General features: G+C 38.9%; 1 protein-coding gene across 4 annotated transcripts in view; it reads right to left on the bottom strand.

Moving 5' to 3' along the window:
* Positions 1-22,708, bottom strand: part of GTF2F2 (general transcription factor IIF subunit 2) — a 95,537-nt gene that overhangs the window by 68,884 nt on the left and 3,945 nt on the right. For 2 of the 4 annotated variants that reach the window (XM_065854124.2, XM_071805645.1), the window contains exons 2-5: positions 18,019-18,092; positions 17,527-17,545; positions 15,987-16,131; positions 7,597-7,635 (exon numbers count right to left, since the gene is read on the bottom strand). In XM_065854124.2, coding sequence (XP_065710196.1) covers positions 7,597-7,635; positions 15,987-16,131; positions 17,527-17,545; positions 18,019-18,092 — 277 coding nt within the window. The remainder of the gene's footprint in view (positions 1-7,596; positions 7,636-15,986; positions 16,132-17,526; positions 17,546-18,018; positions 18,093-22,708) is intronic. The other 2 variants (XM_071805658.1, XM_071805653.1) reach the window with 1 other exon arrangement.

Here is a 22,708-nt window from a genome sequence, read left to right on the forward strand (position 1 = left end):
GATAGGCTTTCATAATTTACTAGGTTGAAAGAAAAACAACTGATAAGGCATGAGAAATTTAAGATGAGAAAATTAACATTATGCTTTTTAATTACTTTTGAAATACATAGGACTTACAGAATGTCTATCACAGAAAACACTGTCTCAAAACACTGCCTCTATAAATCATCATCATTTACAATAAAATGCCAGAAAACAAGAAGTGAGGCAAGGGCTGGAGATAGCAGGAGGGAGATGTACGATGACACCTGAAGAACACGGATGAGCAAGCACTAGGGAAAAGAAAACACAGTTGCCTTTCTTTCTGAAATAAATTGCAAAATATCCTGTAGAATTAGAAAACTGATTTCTTTTCCTAAAAGTGTGTGTAGTAGGAGTACCATACACAGCTAAAGCAACCATTTCCCAAAAAGCTGTTTCTATTTGCACTGGTTTAACATCATTGCCATTATCATTTAACACTACGTTTGTTCATTTTAAGCTTCAGAAAATAATACTGCCCTGCCACTTCAGAAACAAAACCATTCACAAAGCTGGTACAATAATTATAGCTGTAAACAGCAGCTACTCATTTAAAACACAGTTAGAACATGATGACATGCAAGTTCAACATATTAACATTTCAAAACTAAGTAGTTAGAAGATGACTTATAAATTGAGCTACTCTGAAGGTTTGTAAACTTCTCCTGATAACACAAAAATGACTCCAGTATTGCCTTGTTTACTGGTGGTGTGACTTTGGGAGGAGATAACCTTGATTTATAGAGTTAATGAAACCCATCATCCTTCTGGACATGAAAGGTGGATTCTGCTAGTTCCACCTCAAGTATTATTTCAGTTACCTGAAAAACTACATCTCTAAGCTTTTCCAGGATACAACTTTTTTTTGCCTTTGACACAATTCCACTCCAAGCTTTCAATAGCAGCTGTTTTCCAGGTATGGAAAGCCTGACCAAGAGGAGGAAGCAGCTTTTCTTGCTCACATATCCCGAAGGGAGATTTGGCGTACCATGTAGGGGGCTGACACTTCACCACCTGCAGGAGTGCACCAAGGAGATGAGAATTCAGATTTAAAAGCCCAAGGTTACTGGCTAGGGAAATGCCCCACGAAGATGAGGATCCAAAGAGCTTGTTAGAGCTGTGGGTCTGATGCTCAGGGAAGCTGGAAGTGCTGGAATCTCTGCGGGAACAGGGTGGTGAGAGAGACCACAACACATGGGCACTGGGAGATGAAGAGGAGGGACAAGGGATTCTCTGTCAGTGATCATCACCTGGTGGCCTTGGGTTCATGGAGAAAGCACAGATGCCAACACAGAGGTCATATAACACAAGTAATGCCTAATTATCCTGAAACCACTATATTTTTTTTGAAATTAGAAAAAAAAAATCCCTTTTGGCTCTTCATATGTCACGTTTCAGAAAGGCAATTTTCTTTTTTGCAGCAGAAGTCAGAGAAATTAACTTTAAAAAAAAATTGTTAATAGAAAGCCTCAAGCTACAAATCTGCTGCAGCCCCACAGAAAGCTGCTTGTTATCTCAAAGGAGGTTCTTGATTTTGCATCACAGCAAACAGATGAGGGAAAAAAAAGAACAAGTCAGAGGTGGACACAGACTCTCTCAATTAGGAAGAAAAAATTAAGCAAACAAACCAGCAATGAACAGGCTGAGCATCAAAAAAAACCATAAACAGAACAAGCAGCTGTAACACCAAACCCAGTCATTTATTGCCTCGCTACTACTTAAATAAAGCCTCTGGCAAGTATTAGGGACAAAGCAGTACATTTTCTCAATGCTGAAACTGGTAGTCTCGAAGGAGACAAATTAAAGGTCCTGCAAGCCAGGCTGATAAGAATCAGCTAAACAGAGAAAAAGCTATTCTCAGGTTAAGAGTCTTATCAATACTTTACCTAAGGCCTGCAGCATTGCCAGGGCTTGTGATATTTCCAACACATTTTCTAAAATGAACAGCAAATAATGTTCTTTCCTGACAGGGCAGAAATCTAACATGTAGGCTATCTTATGCCTTCTCATATGATAATAAAAGTCCACCTCTGTACGGCTTTTTTTGCCAGGCGCAGATGATGGTTTTAGGGTTTGCCCACAGAGTACTGTGCAGAAATCCCTTAGACAACCTGCGTAAGACAATTTGCTGTAGCACAGCTCCTCTATCACCGCAAGATGCTGGGGCTGGAAAAGCCTTAGAGCTCAGGAAGAGCACGAAATAAGCTCTGCTAGATTGTTTTCAGCCTCAAGCATCCAGAAAGCCCAGGTCACACTGTGCTACAGCCTCCAGTGCTCACGCAGTTGCAGTTAGCAAAGGTAATATACAACCTTAAAAGAGCTGCTCTTGCTTTTGTCTTCGCTGCCTTCCCCCTCAAAAGTTACTTCTACGGTTAAAGGGAAGAAACTTGAACTATTCCCGACGCAAGCTGTGTAGCAACAGTACAGAACTGGGGAAAAAAAAAAAAATAGGGGAAAAAAATAAAAAGCAGAGCCTGAGAGTAACAGTACTGGATCAAGCTAAAGGTTGCTTTGCTCAGCATTGTGACTCCAGCAAAGTGGCCAAAAGCAGATATCCATGAAGAAGCCTAAGGGCAGACCAGACATATAATTCTCCTTCTGAGTGTGCATCCCAGTGTACACCACACTTTTGTGGCTTGAGGTCTCTTAAATCAGATGTCCTCCCAATCTCAGTACTCTTGGTGGATTTTCTCTCACGTACCTCTTTGGTCTCCTCTACGGTCATGTAAGTCTTCAGCAAATAGCACCTTCACATCCACATCTTCTGGCAAGGAATTCAACAGCTCTGAGTACAGAACCACCTCTTTTTATTTACTTTGAAACTGCCTCCTGCTAGCTTTACATCTGTCACACACCAGTCTTGTACCAGCCAAGGCAGCAAGCATTTGATCTCCCTCTGCCCTTTGATCCATCATTCAAGGCTCTAATTTGTGATACTGCAAAGGTCTGAACCCATCAAATGCGATCGTGCTGGCAGGTGGGTGAATTGCAATAATCAGCAAAATCCCTCACATACGACAAACACGATTTGTGGGGTGGTCACAATCTGTGATGCCAGGCACGGCTGAAACTCCTGGAATGTCTCAAGAGTCTGAAGGGAAGACCAAGAACTCAGATACGAGCCAAAATCATCCTTCTGCTCAGTGCAATGCTTCGACGAGCTGGATGCGGACATCACTGACAGACAGAATAGGCTCGTGGGATTAACTCCCGCTGTTTTATATCAGGTTCTGTTCTCAGGATGGAGAACAATAAACACATCAGTGTTGCCCAGACAAACATAAATATTAGAATATGCATATGTATACTAAAATAAACAGCCAGACCCTAAAGACACTAAGGCCAGCTATGCAAGTTTTTAAAAAATTTAACTCTAGTTAGCACTGATCTACATTAAATCCATGACCTTTTTGCTGATCTACCAGTGCACTTTCCCTAATTCTCCACAACATTTATTATAACCAGGATGATAGACTTTGACTATATACTACATATGCCTTAAGGTAGGAATTGCTGCTGCTTTGTGCTTTTTAACAGCTACAAATGGAGTCTCGATACTGATTATGGCTCCTGAAAAACTACTGGGAAGTTCATATTTTAAGTTTTGTTGCATTTATCTGCCAAGAAAAACAGTTATATTTTCAAGACAAAAACAGTTTATGTGGCTTGCAAATGACAGATTACATAGCTAAATCATCTTCAGCACCGAGTTTTGAGTTAGTATTTAGATTAGGAATTATTTTTTCCTCCCGATGATAACTTTTCAGTTCAAATTCCAGTTTTGAAGTAGAATTAATATATGTTAACTGCTCTAAAGTGGCTGAAATCAAATGTACACTTAGCAGCTTCATGCAGTTCTGTCTCATAACGTAAGAACTCTGTGCCTTTAACAAAAAACTGCTGATTTTAACGCATGGAGTTCAGTGTTTATCAAAGTGCTTACACTGAATTTCCAATATTCCAACACACATATAATCAACATCTGATTTTTTTTTTTTTTGCAACATCAAAAAATGAAGCAAATGAGAACTACAGACAATTCAAATGTTGTGTATTTATGTCTGCAGTCAAACATGTACGTTCACAATTGGCAAAATTTTAATATAGGTTCACACTACACTGTCTGCAGCAGCTCAGACAATTCATTCCTTTTAGCAAAAGTCAAATCAGAAACGGTCCCAATGGTGTCTCTCCCTCCATTAGGATGTATTTGTATTACTCACTGGCAGGTTTAGGGAAAAGAGATGACTAACACCTTGTCCTAAAGCATGTTAAGTACTGAAGGCTGCTATTTGCTATAAACTTACGTCAAAGACTTTAAGACATGAAATTTGGATACAACAGAAGTTCAACTGGCTTGAAGTACATTCAGGAATTTCAACGAGTAGGTTGCACATGAACACTCCTGGATATAAACATTCTTCAAGAAAAAGGTGCATCTGTCATTTGTGTACAGAGCTGATACGCCCTTCTCTCCCTCCCAAAAGCAACACTGTGCTTTGAAAACTACATTCTCAAAGCTTAGGCAACATTATAATAAATTGCTGCCCATGCAACTTCCATTTAATGCAATTCCACAAGGACAGTGCCTAATTACATTTGTTCTTACATGAGAATACATTGCTTTACCATATCATTCTCAACAGACTACTCAGGCTCAGGGCAGCAGTTTCTGGGCATTTTCATTGGGCAGGGGGGTGTGAAGTCACATTTTAAGTGGCAGAAATGTTCATTTCTCACAGCTTCTGTAACCACAACAACGCTTTGAGGGAGGTGCAAGCAAAGCCATAGGCAAACAGGAGCAACATACACATATTTGGGTTTAAATCACTTGCTCAGCATCGTATGAGAACAAGAAGAGACAATTCTAATTTCTCTTTTCCTTTAGCTGAGTGTGTAATTTGCTACACCCCTTTCACATTTAGCAGAAACCAACCTTCAGGCACTAAACAACATTGGTTGAATCCCTGAGCACTGTTTATCATATGCACTAATCAAATAGGATTTTTGTATGGAACAAGGGATCTAAAATTATCAAGCTCCGTATGCAAAAGGAGCTCAAATTTAGTTAAGATAAACTTGTTGCAGGTGTGCCTTAATTCCTGAATATTTTGACTGTAACCAAAGTATCATTCAAGATATTATGAACGCTAAAAATAACAGGGATACTTCATAGAAGGAAAATCCCCAAGGGCCGGTTAAATAAAACACCATCACTCCTGGCTTTGGATCTCTCTGAGCTGTGGGTCATTAAAGGCTGGAAGAAGTATTTTGGGGAGGTATCACTATGCTTCTGTGTTGTTCTTACACTCTTCTCAAGGCATCTGCAATTGGCCATCATGGAGGACAGAACACCAGACATGAAAGATACCATCTTTGCCTCAAAAGTACTTGTTGTAGGCCAAGATAAAGTAGATTAGCAGCAAAATTGAGCACTCAATAACCTGAATTACTTGAAAGGTACTTTGGAAAAGGTTATCTGTGTTCAATGATTATTTTGAGAGAAAAAGTGAACAAGTGAATAAGCAAATAAGCACAATTGATGGCTGAGAGTCCTCCTTTAAATGCCCCAGTATAAGCAACTATCATCACTCAGAAACTGAATCCACAACCAGCTTGTTTCCATTACTGGGTTTAGCACTTCATCTTGTCAGCGTATTTAAACAGCCCCCAGCATCCAGTAACTCATTCTTCTGACCAAAGCAAAAGTACAAACAACTGAACATGTGACCACCTTACACAATATTCACAGAATAAGGAGGAGACACCAGGAGTGAACAACAGGCAATTCAATCATTCAAACGCAAACTGAAACTGAATAAAAACCCTAAAACTCAAGCAAAAGCAAGTGTGTATCTGTACAACCAAGGAGCATCAGAGAAATCCAATGTAATACTAAAATTCTGATTCATTTCAGCAGTTAAACTGTCAAGATCTGCTTTACATGCAACATCCCACAGCAGTGAGTCTCAGTTTTCAAGTGATATAAAATACTAACCTCTAAAAAGTAGCCCTTCATAACCTTAAAGCCACACCACAATTAACATCTAATCAAAGTGTACAGGTTTTAACAAGAAATTGAGAAAAATTGCAAGTTATAAGACACCTTGGATTCAGTACAAGTCTACAGACATTTCTAACACAAGCCATAAATCTTTGGACATGCTTAAACCACCATAAGAAAAAGCATCTTAATATTAGAGAGCTCCCTCCTACAAAAAAAAAACAAAACCCAAACCCTGTGCCTAGCCAGACACAAAGCACATACTTTGGCAACATTTATTTGAATTGTGTTTCAGTATCAAAAGTCAAATATTAGGAAAAAAAACAGACGTCTGCATGTTAAAGTGTCCGAAAAATTGCATTCAATAAGACACTTTGAAAACCTGTTAGCATTAGGCTTACATTTAGGAACTGTGTTTAAGACAAGCGGGAGACTCTTCCCAGTCTACCTCTGCTAGTACCACTTGTGAGCTCCAGTCCCAGCTCTATTTAATCCATGTGCATCACAGGTAATCCTTCTACTAACAGGCCTGAGATTTGTCTATATATTTTGTATTAGCTGTGCCTAGTTTCACAGGCTCTTGCTAACATCGGCACTTATTTGCACTAGTATGTTAATCATATTTTTGAAACATCTCTTTAATAAAAGCAGAAAAGGGGATCTTTATTAAACACTACCTGCACCTGCAAACCCCTTTGTTAGAATAAGACTTTCTGGAACTGTCTCCTTCAGCGGCTGTAAAGGGAAGTCTACACAGACCAGCTCAGACCCGAAATAAAATCTTTAGATTCCTAAGGCTACCTGATATCCTATCTGATAGAAGCATGCTGCCCATTTCACAAAAACAACAAAAAAAATTACAAACAAAAAACAAACAAACACAAAACCTACAACTACTAATTGAAGGGAAATACTTTTATTTACTACTCTGAACCATGTAAAATCCCAATATTTCCTATAGCAATTCCAGTTAGAGAAGCTCCCTTAGAATTTTTAACTGTACTTAAAACACCATTGGACTGACTAGTACGTAACTGGTAGGTAGTATCAGTGCACTCACAATTTTTCACTCTTTCCAAAGAATTCATAAATCTTTCACAAGAAAGATTTTTTCACCAGAAAACCAGAATAAAGTACAATACTAGAGCACTATTTTTCTGACTGCTTAGTCCATGCAATTAAAATCAAATAACATAGGACTGGGAAATTTGCTACAAACTTTCCAGTCAAGAGGAAAGAATTCATACTAAAAGATACTGACAACAAGCATAAAAAAGAGTTAAGAAATAAATTTTTTAAAAAATCCAAAGGAACATTCAAATGAACACTTCATTTCCAAACTTCTCCCTCATCATTTCCCCCCCTCTTCATTTAAATAAAAAATATTAATAATTTAAGCTTTTGGTCGCAGCAGACAATCAGTTTATTAAGTCATTTTTCAATTTTATGAAATTCTACCCTAGAGATATAAAAAGAATACTTTTTAAAAAATCTACTGATTTATTGAAAAGTAAAACTGAAAAGGTACAGTCATAAGCAATAAGTGTTTCAAAGGAAGCGTCCACACTCACCACCGCTGCTGCTTTCCGATTTTTCGTCTGGTTGGCTTTCTGAAAAAACAAAAATGAGCAAAAAAGGAAATGTAATGTTTCTGTGTTGATTGTTTGAAACTACATCGAAAAAGTGGGTTGCAAAACAAAGAATTATAAAAATCACAAACACTGGGTTTTTATTAACGTTTATAAATTCACTTTCTGGAGAATAATTTGCCACAGGGAACAACAACAAAAAAATCTCCCTTAGTGCGCAAACTTCCAACTTACATGAGAGAACTCCATTACACCTCTGACTGAGCTCTGCTGGAATGAGGTTTACACAAAAGTTTATACATTTAGACAAAATCAATAGTAGGACTGTACTTGAATAGCATCCATGTATCTCAGTGGTCACTCTAAACAAATGAATATTGGCTTTGTATATTTAAAAAAACAGAAGGTTCTGCAGAAGAGTGCTTTTAATTGGCATTAGTTAAATTTTTGGACATGATCAACCTCTCCTCTGCCCTTTCTGCAGATCACACAAGGATTTATTTCTTCAGTCTTCTCTCTTTCTGATCATTAGCCTTCAAATGCTAGTGTAGCCCACCTTGTTAGGTACAAAAACCAGGTGTAATCAGAAACACCTCCTGCTCCAGAGAGCAGAGAGTCAAAGCAAGTATGAAGGAAAAACCTAGATACAAGTGTTGCAAAGTGACTTGTCAAAAAATCATCACTCCGGTGATTGGGAGAGTCAGATTCAGAAACAGCTTTCTGCATTAAATTCCAACCCAGCATTTCAAGAGACGGCAGCCGGTGCATGTATTTTGGTAAACTGAGTTCTAACACTTACCAAGTCCTACGAAATTAAACCCCTACATATATTTGTCAACCTGAAATTTCACTGCTCCTCCTATACTTCTCCTTTTTACACATCTTGTAATGTAGAGAATAAAAAGAACATTTTCACTTATCTGAAATACACTTAAAAATGGTAAAATATACTTGCCCTTAGCTTTCACCTCAGCAATGTCACAGCGATCATTACAGACTATTTATTTACAGGCCACAGTGAATTACTGATTTAACTCGGAGAGTAATTTTTTAGTTCAGTTAGTTCGATCATTTCTGCCATTTACAGGCTGGCTATGAAGAGAACTGAAAACATGAAATATTTTACAAAACCTTTTGCTTGCCACTGATTCTTGCTGGCTTTCATGGCTGATGGCCCTGTTTATTCACTGAGATGGCTGACAGCCTGAGGACTAATGCAAATGGAAAAGCAGTATCTCACAGATCCTTCTTTCTTTACGGGTGCTATCCTTAGTCTTAGCAGCTGAAGGCATGTGCTTTCTTACTGAGAAATCATTATACGGCCTGGTCTTATCCATGAGCATTCACAAAGCGAGTTAAAATCCCTGCTAACCTTCAAATACACATGCAGGATAGCCTGTCTGAAGAAAAATACGTATTTTCTCATTGACTTTTTCATGTGTATATTTAACATATTTACTACATCATGTTATTACCCAACCAATAGCCCAACTCAGTCGTAACTTAATTAAGGAAATATTCAGTACACAGACAAGAAGCAAAGAGGATGTAACAAAGAACGTGCAAACATACTAAGATATCAACCCCGTAACGATCGAGCAGCTGCATTTAAACTCTTACTTTTTAACTCTGTTTCAATGAAGACTAGCTACCCAGCCAAAATGACTGTGTAAGACACCACACTTTAAAATTCTTGCATCTCTGATTCAAAAAAAATTGCTCCTCTGATTCAAATAACAATACATGCGTCTCAGGTCTACAGGAGTGTTTTTGCTTGTGTGTAGCAACAGAATCTGCCCTCAACAGCAGAGACAAAAAAACAGACAAAATTCAAGCCTTGCTAAAGAGTGTGTGTTTTGTTGTTTTGGGTTTTTTTCATCATTAGACATTTCCTTACAAACAGGTCACAAGTCTCTGCTTGAAAAAAATCTTCTCGGTACTATTATCATGAAGAAGGTAAAGGAAATCATACTATATCTACTCAATATATTTTATCAATGCAGATTACAGCTGCTCAGCCTCCTCCACAACGTGCAAGATTCACAAATAAATGTCAACAGGTTGGGGCTGTTTGGTTGGTTGTTGTTTTGTTGATTTTTTTTTTTTTGGGGGGTGGGCATTACACATACATCAGTGAGACTGATAAAAACAAAGAAAAGTCAAGTCACGGAAGTGGGCAGGAAGCCAATTCAACTCCAAATATGCGGAGCCCATTCTCTATATATTTTGTGCATTTTATCCTCAATTATTTAAATTTGTACAGGAATTAACAGTCTATAGTTTTAGTAACAAAAACAAAAAGAAAATTAGGAGCTTACCCCTGCCAGCCAGCTGAACCCACTTTACAGGAATTTGTTAATCCTCACAACACTTATATGAAGTAAGTAAATATAATTTCCATTTTATAGAGACAGAGAAGAGAGATGATGTAAGCAGCCGCAGTTGTTTTCTAAAGGAACCGTATGTCACAACAATACCTATGAGATGTTGACCCATCAAGATGCTGTCTGTAATTAGACTAGCTTGAGTCACGCATTCTGCTTTTATGATCATGGGTTGCATCTTCTTTGTGATCCTCACAAATATTTGGAAATTTGCATAAATGCAGAGATCTGAGAGGCTGTTGCTGCTTCTGTTTCTTTTGATCATGAGGCTGCTGATAGGTTTTCCTCTCCCGCTAGCAGCAGTCCTTAAAAGACTGAAGTACATAAAGGAATGACAAAGCATTAAGTAAGACCCCAAAGCATTTTGGAGACTGGAACGTGTGGTTAAATGACAGTCTGAACAAAGACAATTGGAAAATACTGTTGAAGTAGACAGGTGTGCATCAAAACTCCTCAGCAGGATGAGCTGAGATGGCAGAACGATGAGGTAAGGCGTTTATTTCCTAAATAAGAGCTTGATAAAAAATTTGAGAAATCAAACATCCATCTAGTAAGATTAGAAGTAGTATCACAAGGCACCAAGATTCTGAGCACTATGTATTTTACTGGAAATAATTAAATGTAACGATAGGAGTAACTGCTTTAATGGAAGAAAGAAACATCTTTTCAGGATTTTTAGTAGTGTTTCCTCCCTTCCATTTCTTTAAATGGCTGGATATATCTGATGTTTCAAAATACAAATATACAAAATACAGAGTACAAACCTCTGAATCTCCATTTTCACCAGAATACAATCACGCATTGTAAGTTATATAGTAGGCGTGATTCATGTACAAACTCAGAAAAGGTTCTTTCACACATGAAAAGCTGTATAAAGCAGAAAAAAAAAACCACTAACCCAAAACAAGGGGAGAATATTCAAGGGGTGTGGGAGTAAAGAAGCTGTTTTAAGGTATACAGGCAGTGTTATGTGTATTATTGAACAAGAATACAAACAAAAAAAAATGAAAGAAGACTCAAAACTGGAGATGAATGCGATGTCAAGAGCCAGCAACCTTCTGTGAAGCATGAAATGGTGAAACAATCCGTGCATGAATGCTGCTCAGAAACAAAGGTCTGGTAGTCATTCTGTCAATGGAATTCTCTAAACACTTTTTACTTTCAGTAAGATGAGCAAGCATGACGGAATTTAAAGTCACTAAAATAAGCATGAGGGCAATCCCACTTATAAAATGGGAGTTGTGAAGAGATATTCCAAATTTCAATAAAATTAGTCATCTCACCGAACTTTATAGAAATATCTTACACTTTGTTTGTGCCTACAGTGTAAAATCTTCCTCTCCATCCATTAGTCCTTCACACTTCAGAATGCAATTGCCTGCCAAGGTCTGTGTTTCCCAAGTAACATTAGTAAAACCTTTCAGTAAGAACTAGCTCGGTAATAAACTTTTAACATTATCTATAGCATAGCTGCTTTTTTCATTTCTGTTTAGAGCCAGCAATCCTAAACTACCTGCTGGCAGAAAAATTAAGCAACAGGCAATTAAATCGGTAAGGATATTAATTTATAATAACAATCAGAAAAGTTTGCTGTTAAATGTTTAACAAAAGTATGTTCCTTTTACTTTAACCAAGAAACAAACTGTCAAATAATAACACTTCCTTATGCCAGGGTGTCTACCAGTAGGAAGCTCAGAAAAAACAATTTTAACGAAACACACCTTACATCAAACCCATGACTTGCTCCTAGACAGTTCTTAGCTACACACATATAAGAAAAATCCACTTTGTTCAATACAACACATTGAAATATATGCAAAATCCTTTCATTTCCTCCTGCCCAAAAAATTACAGCTATGATAGCTGATGACAAAGATAAGATAAAGTGACTGGAAGCACAAATAGCATTGTTGCATAGCAACTGTTGATGTACATATGGTGATGTTTATGGAACAGAATGTAGTTCATATTTAACGCAGAAATAATACTGAAACCAGCTTAGACAGCAAGACCTAGACAGCAAGGGACAAGTGTGCTTTGGATCCCTCTGCAGTCGTCACAGAAGCCACGATTTCTGCCAGCTTTGCTAAACCAATGTTCAGGAACACCAGCGCAGGTCTCAGCGATCTGCCCAGCAATGAAGAGGACGCAATGTCGCACATGTGCAAACAGCCTTGCAAAGGAAGGAAGGAGATACCTTGTAACTACTACTTTTGGAGTGCATTGTAGCACTCTGTTATTCATTAGAGCTATTTCAAAACACAGAATCACAGAACATTAGGAATTGAAAGGGACCTCAAAAGATCATCCAGTCCAATCCCCCTGCCGGAGCAGGAACACCCAGATGAGGTTACGCAGGAAGGTGTCCAGGCGGGTTTTGAATGTCTGCAGAGAAGCAGACTCCACAACCCCCCTGGGCAGCCTGTTCCAGTGCTCTGGCACCCTCACTGAGAAGAAGTTTCTTCTCATATTTAAGTAGAACCTCTTGTGTTACAGTTTGAACCCATTGCCCCTTGTCTTATCACTGGTTGCCACCAAGAAGAGCCTGGCTCCATCCTCATGACACTCACCCTTCACATATTTATAAACATTGATGAGGTCACCCCTCAGTCTCCTCCAAACTAAAGACACCCGGCTGTCTCAGCCTTTCGAAGAAATAGAAGGAACCCCAGAGTTAGTCTACAAAGAAAGTGCACCATGTGTCAAAGCCAGCACAGACCACATTTATAATAGGATCCACTTTATCCAGCTTTATATTAGTTCAGATCTAATCCAGACACTGCAGAAGATCAGCAATTTGCAATTCATTAGGATTTAGACATAACAAATGGCACCTCAGAAGACCAAGAATCTGCAAGTTATTAGACTTTGGACATCACAAATGGTACCTTAGAAGAACCTACTACTGCCCATTAACCAACATGGAATCCCCAGAGATGCAAAGGTCTACAAGGTAAGAAGTAAAAGATTTCTTCCAAATGCAACATGAATTAGAAGTTCAGTTAAAACACACAGAAAATCAATTCAGAAGTCTAGAAATTACATCATGCAGAAAATATTTAATTAACTTGTCAAATCTTTTGCTTGTTCTAAGCGACATGATGAGTAAACGTGAAGTGCTGAATTATCAGGAATGTGTTAACTCCCTGCAGCATCTTCCAAGATTACAAAATATTTCAGGGGAAGCTTTGTCATTCATTTTCTGAAATACCATCAAAAAGATGGTCACTACAACATAAGGATCCCAGGTTTAGAGGACAGCACACAGAACAGACCTCAAGACTTTTCGTGTACTCAAAAAAAAAGTGGAAACAACAAGAACAAAAAACCCAAACCCAACCAACCAACCAAAAACTCCACCCTTTACAAAAGAAACCGAACTAGTTTATGCCATTTGCTCCATTTTAGGTAAGTTCAGCCCTCAAGAAGGGTATTGACTGAGAGCAACAGTGCATGAAGCACATTTTATCCATATTTCACTTGCATAATTCCTCCAGATGCAACATAAGCAATGCCATTTGCAGTTCCACACCAGCTTAATCTTTGGCCCATGGTTCAAACTGGCCTACTGATTCTGTTACGCGGTGAACTTCGCAAAAGAAAAAGGAACAAGTTCACTAGCACTTTTCACAAAAATAAGCTAATCATAATTTTAAGACAAATACTGGTCTATCAATGTGAGAATGAATGAATTTCAGTTTCCTATGACTGTGTCTTACTGTGGACTGACTGATATGCAAAGATGTGTTAAGTTTTTATGGAGTCTTTTTCCATGGTTGATATAATTATAGTGTTTTTTTCTATGTGGACTTTCTGGCATTGTATAGGGTAGCAGCCGTTCTTTCAGTTGGGACATCCATATAGTTTCCTTCCGTTCTTCAGACACCTGTTTTCACAGTAGCCATAATTCACAATGAAATTTACTGAAATTGGCTATGAAGCTCAAAACATATTGGCAATGCACATTTGAACACAAGAGTGTGGCTGCAGGAACATGGTGTCTGTAAGAGATCTGACTAGAATTTGGAGTATTTGTGTAAAATTCATCTTTACAACCAAAAAAAGTCATGCAAGAAAAGCACATTAAAGTTTATTTTTGATTGTATTGCCAACACCAGCTTTAACACAACAGCAACACATTTTAGCCATTTTGCATTTAAGCAAGTTTCACGGAAACTCGCTGACTGCATGTTATGCTTGCTTATCTCAAGCAAAAACAATTTTGACAGGGTCTATGCTTACTCAGTGCTTCATTCCAAACATTTCTCATTTCAGTAACTACCCTTTGCTCCCGATTAATATAATAACTTCTACTCAAGAGATCCATGGTCCTTGAATAACATTTTCTAATTGCTAAGAAATGTAAAAATTTTAATTGATTAAATAAAAATTGGACAGCTTCTAAGTACCTAAAGGTTTCGAGACACTGGTATTACAGATGGTAAAACAGAAATAAATGGGCATCTTTTAGCTATCACACTCTAATGACTTTCATTCTAACTGATGACAAATATTCCACATTCAAGCTAAGCATCTGCACTCACTGCAGCTTACGTTACGAGGTTTTTAAAGCAATATTCTCTATCAAAAGTCATTTTGGGAAGAAAAATCCCATGGGATTTGCAGCAATCATGCAAAAGTCACTAAATGTATACTCTAACACATCTTCACACCTGAACACTCTCTTTCATCAAGTATTCTGAGGTTGGGGCACAGAGGAATGAAAAAGGATGAGGAACTATTAGAATGCTTGCAACATTCTTGAAAACTTCCTCCCTATCTCTTTCCACATTTGTAGTCTACGAATTATAAACCCCATTATTTTTAAAGTGTTGCAATTCACACACATGAAAATACCTTTTTTATTTACGTGAAAAAACACTAACACATTAGTTTCAAAGAGAGGGATAAGAAAAGTGCCCAAGTTGTATTATAAGAGTGTATTTCTAAACACAACTGACACAGTCCAGCTACTTGTACCTTAATACCTCAGCGCTCAGCCATTACATCTTCAAAAGAGATTTTAAAAAGGAGGTGGTCAACTTACTAAGCATTCTAACTCTTATATATTCTCTGTCCTATGAGTTACAATTCTCCCTCCCTCATTTATTTGATAGAGCATGCTGTAGTTTTCTGCCCCACAAAAGGCAGAGATATCAAAAAATATTACTATGATTTGTCTTCTGGGGACACCAAAACCTAAGTGTCTGAAACTGAGATATCTTTTGCAGACAATGAGACATGCTCTGAAGACATCTTCCTTCTCTCTCTAACACCCAGGACATGAGGGTGTAATTATAGCAGAAAACCTTACAGGACACAGAAATTACATGCAAGGTAGTCTGCTGAACTTATTGTCTAACATGCAATTTCAGACATATGATCTTGAATATCCTAATGAACCATACAGCTACTGAGCTGAAATTAAGACAGGCTAAACTGCTGAAATTCAGTGAGAAAAACTATATCCTTAGTGCTGCACTCTTTGGTATTATGACTTTACTAAGCTTTAATACACTTAAGCCATACACACGCTTCAAGAAAATGTGGTGAACAGTTGTGTTTACTGCTAAAATGGGTCTGTTCAACTGGACAGAAGAAGAATCAGCATTCTTACAAAACGATATTCACAGCAGAGACCAATTCAGGGAGAAAAAAAAATAATTGATCCCAAAACTACATGGGAACACAAAAACATTTTTCTAGTGAAAACCCTACAAGTTTCACCACGTACTGCACTCCACACGCTTTGTTCTCTTCAGCAGACCCACAGCTGAAATGTACAGGGTAACCCCATGTGGAGAACTTAAACTAGTTGTTGAATCACATGAAAAAAAGAGACAGACACAAAAAAAAAAGTACAACAGGGTTATGCATGCAAATAACAACAAAACAGAGCAAAAATCAGACCTCTCAGTCTTCTGGCCTTTACAGCATTCAGAAAACACATATACTGGAATATAACAAATAACTTTAATTCTGACTTACCCACTGAACTTTCTGTGAACACTGTTAAGGTCTGTCCTCCCACACTTTGCAAAATAAATGGGTGTTCCCTCGGTGCACTGACTGAAGTGGGTTTTCCTCCAATATCACTGATGTTTGCAAGCTCTTCATTCAAAGTAAATGACACCTAGCAGTCACAGTTACCACAGTGTTACTAAACAGATTCAATTACACAGTTTTACAAGTTATGGGGAAACAAAAAAGAGAAAACACAAGTAGTATAACACATTTCCATTTCAAAAACATAAAGAGTGGGATAAGAGCCTTACTGTATTGATCTCTTGTTGAAATACAGAATTCAAAGCTTTTATGTACTTAGTAAAATTTACTTATTTAAAAAAAATGTAAATTACTTCCTCCTGAAGTCAGAGAACAATTTTATTTTACTTACTAAAATGTAATGCATGATTGGTTTTCAGACATTGTTCAGTATGAGTGCTTTTAAAATATTCACACAGCTGGTGGAGCTCCAGAAAGAAGTGCTAACGTACCACAGCAAGCATTATTAGCCTGGGGACTCCTGAATTGTGTGCAGCCCAGAAGAGGTTAAAATATGGCTCCTTTGCTACATTTGCATTGTATGCCCAATACAGAAGCTGAGGAGGTACTGGGGGGACTTGGTAATCAGAAACCCTACCCTCAAGACACATCAAGAAATGTGAAGAGGGACATTTCAAACCAGCACTGTGTGCTCTACCTGTACGTCCTGCCATGCAGGGTCCCCAGGAAGCCAACTATTCTCATGGGGTTCCTCACCACTTGGCTCCACACAGACTGCAAAATAAGCTTTGTGCTTCCAGTCAGTGTCAAGATTCTGGTGTGGGGCTCACAAAATTAGGGAGGTTTGTTCATATTCCAGCCTAGAAGAGTTCAACCAAACATTCAGACCTCCAGTATAACTTTCTCTACTTATCCTAAAAGGAGTTTAGCCAGGTTATCAAATGGCAAATACAACATGCTTCCCTGGCATTTTTCTGTCTACAGTTTCTTCCAATTCAGTGGCAGATACCTGCATGGTACATTAAGTAATTTTAACTAATCCAACTTGCCTTATCTCCTATAAAAGATAGAGGAAGTTAGTGTCATTCAGTGAGACTGCTAATAAAAGCAGTTACCTTTGCAGGAAAATCTTCAAACTGTTCTATATTTTGTAGGACCAAATTCTAACTACAAAATGGAATACTTCTGAAATTGTAACCTCCCAGCTTCCTTTGCTTATCATCCTCCTTAGTTCTCAGACAGCCTTTTGCACTAACTCATCTGAAAATGTTTAGAGAGAAGGTCCCTACTACGTTGCTTACAGATGGGTAAATAAACTTAGGGAACAAAGAGACTTGACAGAATTCTCACAGTAAAATGATGGGTAGAGCTACAAACAGAATTCTTTCCTCCCGATTCTGTGGTACAATGCTTCATTAGAAGTGTAAAAAAACAGGTGACATTAGAAACCAGCACATTCTAAACAATTTTCAGAATTCAAAATATAACACATTCACAGCTTTTGTATTTAGTAATTACTTACTTCTGTTCTTCCTTGATTTCTGCAAAAGAAAATATTTAATATTTTAGTTTCCATAATCTAATTCCACAAGTTTAGCTTCCCTGAAAAAAAGCAAATTCAAATTCTAGTTTTGTTACTCATCTTTACTCCCAAGATCCTCAAATTTTTTTGTTAGACTGATGCCCAAGAAAAAATGGGAAAAGCTGGCAGGTGAGAACAGAAGTAGCAGCGTAGCACATGTAAGTTAAAGAACATACTCCAATTAGATGTGCATATTTCATGGATTTAAGAAAACAAACTTAATGTAATGGGATACAGCCACTCCTCAGTATCATTTCATATAATGTCTATTCATAATCACTACACAAGCAAGTAACATTCAGGTATCAGAGAAATATGCACAGCATTTGCAAGAAACAGGATTATGTATTATAAGAGGTGTGATATAATTGATTTTACTGCAGGTAATTTCTTCCAAGAATTGCAACCAATAAAGGTATAGTGAAGGCTTACTTGGTAATCCTTAGTTTTCCCACTTCACCTCTTCCTGAAGCTTTATTCCACTGCTGTGACAAGTATTTGGGGACCTAAAAAGACAGGTTTCAAGAAAAGGAGATTTTAAAATTCTGTATAAATCATGTATGTGTAAATACTTCAAATGTTTTCACGCCCTGCAATGAGCAGGGACATCTTCAACTCAGTCACATTGCTCAGAGCCCCATCCAACCTAGCCTTGAATGTTTCCAGGAATGGGGCATCTACCACCTCTCTGGGAAACCTGGGCCAGTGTTTAACTACCCTCAGTGTAACAAATTTCCTCCTTGTATCTAGCCTGAATCTCCTCTTTTAGTTTAAAATCATTATCCCTTGTTCTGTCACAACAAGCCCTGCTAAAAACTCTGTCCCCATCTTTCTTATAGGCCCCTTCTAAGTACTGAAAGGCCACAATAAGGTCTCCCTGGAGCCTTCTCTTCTCCAGGCTGAACAACCCCAATTCTCTCAGCCTGTCCTCACAGCAAAGCTGTTCTAGCCCTCTGATCATCTTGGTGGCCTCTTCTGGCCCCTCTCCAACAGGTCCATGTCTTTCCTGTACTGAGGCTCCAGAGCTGGACACAGGACTCCAGGTGGGGTCTCGCCAGAGCAGAGGGGCAGAATCACCTCCCTTGACCTGCTGCCCACGCTCCTTTTGATGCAGCCCAGGGTATGACCGGCCTTCTGCACTGCAAGCACACAGTTTGGTCATGTCCAGCTTTTCACTCACCAGTACCCCCAATTCCTTCTCACAGGGCTGCTCTCAGTCCCTTCATTCCCCAGCCTGTACTTATATTGGGGGTTTCCCCAACCCAGGTGCAGGACCTTGCACATGGCCTTCTTGAACCTCACGAGGTTCACATGGGACCACTTCTCAAGCTGTTATATAATATATATGTATTTTGTTAGGGAAAACAAAGGGAATAACGTAGCACAAAAATAAGGCTGTTGTAGAGTTCCAGATTTCCCAAATGAAGGAAAAATCTTGAATCTCAAATACTATTATCCAATCATGAAAGGCAGAAAAAAAAAAAAAATCAGCATCATATTCTTAAACTAAGAAGTCCCAGTAATTTCATCAGGTAAAACTATATTTTTAAATATTCATTAGAAATTATCATCTCTCTGGGGAAAAAAAAAAAGGCAACAAAAAAACCCACAATGATGAGAAGTTAGGCAATTACAACTCTGAGACCAAAAGCTGCTGTAAAGGGAAAGTTTAGAGTTGAGGAATCTTAGCCAAATTAAGCAGCAAACCACAGCCCTACACCTACCTGATGTCCACTTCTCCAACAGCAGAACCACCTCAGGTAGATCTGCCTCCCATTACTCATTCTCACCCCTCATCGGATTGGTAGAATTCTTTGTGCAGCTGGTCAGTACATAGAAAGAGCAGACTGACCTGGCTGGTAGGTGTCGGGGACTTCTGTGTTTTAGCTGTGCTGATTTTGTATTTAGCAGGTGGAACAACCAAACCAGTGCCCCAACCCATTTCCCCAAAGGGCTGCACAAAGCAGAGGTCAGTGCAGGGACAGGAACAAGCTTAACCTGATACATCCAAGGAATAAAAGCTGCTCCAGTGATGCTGACTGATCTACACACAAATTCCTACAGGTTTTGGTATCTGAGCCTCAGGTGACCTGGGCTTATGAGGGACAGTAAAGGCACTGTCCTGGTTTTGTTAAAAACAAGTTTCTCTTTTAGTGAATTTGCCTGTCAGCTAAAGCCTTCTTATGAGCTGCATTTTCCTGAAAAGCCAGGTACATGTTTTGGTAGACATAGCAAAGGAATGCAAGCTGACTGGTAAGAATGGATGTACATCTCACGAGAGGGGCAACGAGAAACAGGTGACCAAAAACTGACCAACTGAGTATAACACCCCATTCATGTGAATACTTCATATAAAAGTGGGAGACCATGAGGATCTCATCCCTTTTCCTTATGGCCGACATTAGGAGAGGACCTTGCTAGTTGTCCCTGTGAACTTAGGCCTAGTGACAGACTGAATCCAGTGCAGAGTCCAGTCCAGGACTTCAGGTGCCGGTCCTCCATCTGCCAGAGCAGTTGCCAGGACTTTTAAGATTGGTTTTGTATATTTTGTATTATTTTCTCTATTTTTATCAGTAGCATTAGTAAAACATTTTTAATTTTTTCCAACTCTCTTCTCTCTGTTCTTCTTTCCCTCCCAATCGCCTGTCCTTAGTGGGAAGAGGGGAGAGGAAGGACCTGAAAGGGGAAAGGGGGGTAGAGGGGGCTAACAATACATTTGCCACGGTTTTATTGTCACCCCGCAATCAAACCTTGACAGGTACCTACATAAGCAACCAACAAGCTGGGAGCTGGCTTTCTAAGCAGACACTTTTTTCTCTTTTCCCATCAATGTAGCATTAGTCAAAATCACAGTCTGCCTCTCCACTCTCTGGCCAAAAAACTACCAGCTAACTACTGCCAGGAGAACTGGACCCCAACAGCTGGGGCTTCCATGGCCAGCCTCAGTGCCTTGCTGCTGCTGCTGTGCCATACACCCACGCTCCTCGGACTCCCATATGTGACAATACATGCACACCTGTGAGCAGCAGCAACAGCACTTCTTTTTTCCGGAGACGGTAGTGCCAGGCGAATGTGTCCATTGCTCAGAGTTACCATAGTTCTCCTTAAAGACCAGGCAAGCTTAAAGATGACAAACAACATTTATTCCATGAAATCAAAAGTTTGTTTTGATATCTGGTGCTATCGCTGATGAACACCTATAAATCTGCACAGTTCCCCAGGACTTCAAAAAGTGTCCTGTGCTGGTGGCTGCCACTGCCCTGTCCCAGACAGGAGCTGCCAGCTCACCCCATGTGTCAGTGTGTCCAGCCCTGCTGAGGTGCTTCAGGCTTCTCAGTTCAAGCCTAGAGGAACAAGGAACTTCTCTACCTTCTCTGCTCTGCCACATGGCATCAATTCCAGTCATGTCTGCCTTTCCTTGCAAGAAGCCAGCTCCACCAGTTACAAGTACAGAGTGCAATGTTTTGCAGATCACAGGCTTTTCCCCCACCATTCAGCAATTACAGCTGTCTTTTCTATGATGGCTTTTCGTAAAAACCGAACACGACACATTAGTACAACAAATGGGAGATTGGAACAATTTCCCCCCTACACACAAGCTATTAGACGTTAAAGTACTTTGGCACATAAAGAGATGCAATATAGACCTGAGGCAATAAGGGCAATCTCACATCTGACTATTTAAAACTAATTGTAAGATCTTCAAGTGATAGGGAAATTACAGACGTTTTTCAAGAGGAAATAGCTGAAAGCAGTCTATTAGAAGCTACTATTTCCTATAAACCCTTTTCTTTCTAGTAAGGATGCAGCACTTTCTGGGAGAACATCATCTTAAAGACTTAGAGTAGTCTCAGTGTCTATCAAAACAGTGACTTGTTAAAGGAAAAATCATTACTGTTCCAATGCCATGTACTAAAGAAGTACTTCGATACAGGAATTTTATATCTTTTTTTCTTCATGTGCTCATGACACATCACGACAAATCTTCATTCTTTAATTTTGCAGCAATGTTCTTTACTGGAACAGCAACGTTTATTCTGGCTCACACAGTCCACAGCTACTGAAAACATCTGTGCCCATGTAGAAAAGCAGCGTGAGACACAGCCAATGAGAAAGAGAAACATAGTAAGCTCTGCTGTTTCAAGCAGTGAAGACTACTCCATAGTCTAACTTTTGTCTTGCATAGAATTAAACTAAGCCAAGTTTCACTGCACAGCTGAGAAGGCAAAGAGCCTGTTCCAGGAACTTGTTGACAAACAATAACCTGCTAACTTCCTAAAGCTCAAATGAATTTAACAATAACCTTGCATTTACCTGTTCTTCAAAAAAACCCAGAAAACACCTTGGTACTGGTGCTTAGCACTTCCATTTATTCTCACAGCACCCCATGAAGTACTGTGAAATAGCTAGAAAATCCAGATGTCCTCCAAATGCTCAGCCAAACTAAATGGCAGTCCAGGTTTCCAGAAAGTCCTGGATCGCTGGGTCCAAAATGCCACAAATGCACAACAGAAAGCCACGAACTGGCACAATCTATTGATTTTTTTTTTTCCCACAGCTTCCAAAGTGGTAATTTTCTACAGCAGATTTCATGTCAGATCAGATATAATTTTCTTTCTAAGGCCAAGATAAATGTTATGATGTGCCCCAGCTGACTCAATAGAAATATTATTATGTGCTCTCACCTAATCTGTATCTAATTTATATTGCCAGGTAATAAGGTAGACACACATCCAGTATGAGCGGACAAGGAGTGAAGGATTCTCATGCTGTTAAAATCACTGACTTGCTATTTAATATAATCAGATAGGGAATTTATTCAGATTAAGAGGTTGCAGATCAATCACACTTCTTTCAGCTGCATGGGGAAACAGTCTCAAAGAGTACAATTAATCATCTTTCTGCTGGCCTGTCTGCAATCAAGAGCTATGCAGAGAGAGAAAAAAGGTTATGAAGGACTGTGATCAAAGGATTACTTTTAGCTGTATGGAGTTACTTCAGTTAAAACCAGATGGTACTCTCAGAACCACATGCTGAACTTTGTAGCTCCATGCTAACAGCATAAACAGTCACAGGAAAGATTAAATAAAGCTTTACATACTGCAGACATCTTCATTTGCCA

Source organism: Patagioenas fasciata, chromosome 1, assembly GCF_037038585.1.
Source record: "Patagioenas fasciata isolate bPatFas1 chromosome 1, bPatFas1.hap1, whole genome shotgun sequence".
NCBI lineage: Eukaryota > Metazoa > Chordata > Aves > Columbiformes > Columbidae > Patagioenas > Patagioenas fasciata.